The sequence below is a fragment of the Arachis ipaensis genome, chromosome B05 (genome assembly GCF_000816755.2).
Source record: "Arachis ipaensis cultivar K30076 chromosome B05, Araip1.1, whole genome shotgun sequence".
Classification (NCBI taxonomy): Eukaryota; Viridiplantae; Streptophyta; class Magnoliopsida; order Fabales; family Fabaceae; genus Arachis; species Arachis ipaensis.
This window is the reverse complement of record NC_029789.2, coordinates 125,268,004-125,271,489: the sequence shown is the minus strand read 5'-3', so window position 1 is coordinate 125,271,489 and position 3,486 is coordinate 125,268,004. Positions and strand designations below refer to the sequence as shown.

Sequence of the window (3,486 nt, the reverse complement as noted above, 5' to 3'; positions counted from 1 at the left end):
ATATTAATCGAAAATATTAATTTTTATATTTTTAATAATTTTTTAATTTATAATGACTATTTGTTAGAATAGAAAATAGATAAACCCTTGCAAATAAAGGAAACCACAATAGGGAGTAGAGAGTAGAAAGATCAAGTAGACAAAACCTATCAAAAGCTTCTACTAGTTACCCACTTTCTATTTTTCTACATAGAACCTACGGAAACCACTAGTGTTTTCTGATCCACTATTATTAGCTTTACTTTGCATATTGGATATAATAGAGATTCCCATGCGGCTGCTTACTCCTCTTCTTGGGGACTAAAAAAAAACAAAAGCAAGCTATTATATAGTAGTATAGTACAGGGGTGTAGAAAAGTGTGAAAAGGGTGCTGTGGGCAAGAAAACAAGCTTTATTTTTTCTATCTTTTTTCCATTAAACCAGGCAAAATACAACAAGAGTGGGGTTCCATAGTTAAAAGGAAAAAACATGCCCCAAGCACAAAGCTTTTCTTGTTTAGTAGTAATTAAATTATAGGTATTAAGTCCTCTCTACGAATACACTTCATTCACTATCACTCCCATCGCTTCTTCCTAAGCCTCTCTTGCCTCTGCAACTCCCAGAAAGCACTTGCTTTCTTTCAAGGTAATCAAATTATGACTACCCTCTTTTTTTAACATTCTCTTGGCTTTGTATGCATTAGAGAATTATCAATATTGTGACTGAATGGCTGAAAAATTAAGTACCTTTATCCCATGTTGTAGATTTATGAATTTGTTAATTGTGTTATTCAAATTAAGTAAATTTATGGCACCCCATGTTGTAAATATGCTCAATTATGCTCCCATGTTGGAATCTTAAGAGTTAATTGATAAAGGTTAACACAAGTCAGTTTAGGAGAATTTCCTTTTTTTTTTGGGTTTTGGTTCATAGTGCATATCTTTGCACATTACTATGATATTGCATGTTCCAAGTTTAAAAAATGATGCACCATGCGTTGCGTATAGAGAGAAGGCTTCTTTGAACTGTTATGGTGTTCTCACTTTATTATGTGATGAACTTACTGTGTGTAAAGAATTAGAGAAGGCCTATGAATTCTATAGTATGCTGAACTAAACTATCACATCTTTATGTTGTGAGTTTATATGTAATATGATTATCGATGCTAATCTTCAAAACATTTCATTTACTATCAGAAATCAATTCCGCCTTCTTGTTTGTTTGTTATTTTTCTTTTCATTCGCCTTTGGCTTTTTTATTCACTGAGAGTTTATGTGTAATATTTAATTTTTTTTGCTGCTATATTTGTGTATTTTTTATCGTGATGTAAGTGATACAATTAATTGAGGATATTGCTAATTTGTGTATGTAGGAAAGAATTGAGGAGATTGAGCAACATGATGAGTCTTCTAGAATGTTGTCTCAAAATGATTCCATTGCTCAGGTTTTCGGAAAAGAGAAACCGGGTAGAGTACGTGGTGTGGATTTTGGACCAACTCCTAGTCAACTCTTCGGTCCGAATTCACATGCGTCTGGCAACGAAGTCCAACTAGAGGAGACCCAGAGGAAGCTGCTTGAACTGCAGGCAGAGATGGAAGGCGAAAAGTTGAAGAGGAAGGCGATGGAGGATGAGGCAGCAGTAGAGAAGAAAAAGATGAAGGCGATAGAGAGTGCTCTGATTTATCTATTTCAACGGCAGGGTGAGGTGCTACCATCAGACATCGCTGTAGGGATGAGTTTTGTGGAATGATAGAGGGAAAATAGAATATTAGAATTGGAGTTATTTTGCATTGAAGCAAATATTTTATTGAATTAGACTGTGCAACTCTTTGAAAGAGATTTATTTACTTTGTATTTGGATGGATATATTATTTTGTTTTGCTTATATTTCAATTTTGTTTTTGCTACAGGTTTAGATTTTATTTTTGTTGAAAATATTCACTCCTAAAATAATAAAAAATATAAAAAGAATTAAAAAAATAATTCAATAATATTTTAAATAAATTATGTGTGTTTTTTTGAAAAACCTAAATTTCCTTTTTTTTTATTTTTCTTAAATTAGCGGTGGTTTTAAACCGCCACTGTTTGGATTCAGAGATTATGAAAACTGTTACATCTGGCGGCGGTTTGCAACCGCCGGTAACTTTGACCGAAATTGTAGTACCATTTGGCGACGGTTTAAAACCGGCGCTAAACGTGTGGAAACTTGGACATATCGTGATAACCTGTGGCGATTTGGAAAATGCCGGTAAATATGAAGCAAATTATGCCAGTCTCATTTGGCGGCAGTTTCTATTGGTGTGCTACGAAATTTTTGATTTAGCGGCGGTTGCTGGAAACCGCCGCCAAACCCAATCCCGGCGCCCATATCCATGGCGGTCTGGTTAACCGCCGGCATTTGATTTTGCGGCGATTTAAAACCGTCGCTAATTAAGAAAAAACCGCCGCCAATTTGCGCCTCCCTTGTAGTGTTCCACGATTTCCTGAGATCTGTAACTTCAATAAAAAATATGATTTAAATAAAATGTTTGTATTTTTCTTCTCTACACATTGGCATCACTTTTGTTCGGTAGAAGTTGATGGTGACGTAACTCCCCTTCCCCTTGAGTTCGGCCAATTGGAGTTCTACGAGGCACAGACGAGAATCGGTTTAAGTGCAGCCAAGAACTGGATTATTTTGATGAATTCGGGACTAGGATTATTTTGGAAATCAAGTAAAATTTTGTGTAATTAAAGGGTCGAGAGATTAAATTAAAATCTGTGAAGAATCGGTAACCGTAAAGCTCGAAAACTAATTTAAAGTTATATATATATATTCGAACTGATTATAAAAAGATATTTTTGGGTTTAAAGAACTGTATTTGTTACCATTATTAATTTGAGAATGGAATTGTGTTTTGATAAAAAATGAGGTTGATTTTACAAATAAATAAGTTTAGAGGTAATTTGAGTAAAAAATAAGTGTTTGGGGATGAGCGGGTATTTTTATAAAGACTCAGAGTTACTTTTGTAAATATTAATAAACAAAGAGCTAATTAGGAATTTTCTAAAAATACTGGGTTAAAAGTAAAATAATTAAAAGTTTGAAGTTTAAAACATAATTAATAAAAGTTTAGAAGTAAAGCTTAAAAGGAGTTACGTCTTTAAGGAAGTTATAAATACTATTTATAACTTAGTGGGATATTCCTGTATAGTAGATCTCAGTGTCTTCGTCTGAGCCGTCATCTGAGGAGCTGCACACCACCTCTATTAGTGGGCCGATGAGCGTGGGCTAGAGCAGTAGTACGAGTGCCAGGATCCCTCCTGAGATTATTCAGATTTCTGATGATGAGGACGAGGATCCTGAGGAGTGCTCATATGTGATTGAGATTTTCTCTGACGACGATAGTTCATGCTTAAGAGCTGAGGATGTGGCTTTTGGGAGTTTTTTGTGTTATTCTAGTTTTTGTGTTTAGTCTCTCACTTTTGATTAGACTCACTGAGTGAGTAGGATGTATATAGTTGAC

General features: G+C 34.7%; 1 protein-coding gene across 3 annotated transcripts in view; it reads left to right on the top strand.

Moving 5' to 3' along the window:
• Positions 1 to 1,873, top strand: part of LOC107644039 — a 4,198-nt gene extending 2,325 nt beyond the window's left edge. For all 3 annotated transcript variants that reach the window (XR_002363525.1, XM_016347815.2, XM_021124425.1), the window contains one exon: positions 1,353 to 1,873. Coding sequence is in view for 2 of the 3 variants with exons in the window: in XM_016347815.2 (XP_016203301.1) it covers positions 1,353 to 1,533 (181 nt within the window). In the remaining variant the exon portion in view is untranslated. The remainder of the gene's footprint in view (positions 1 to 1,352) is intronic.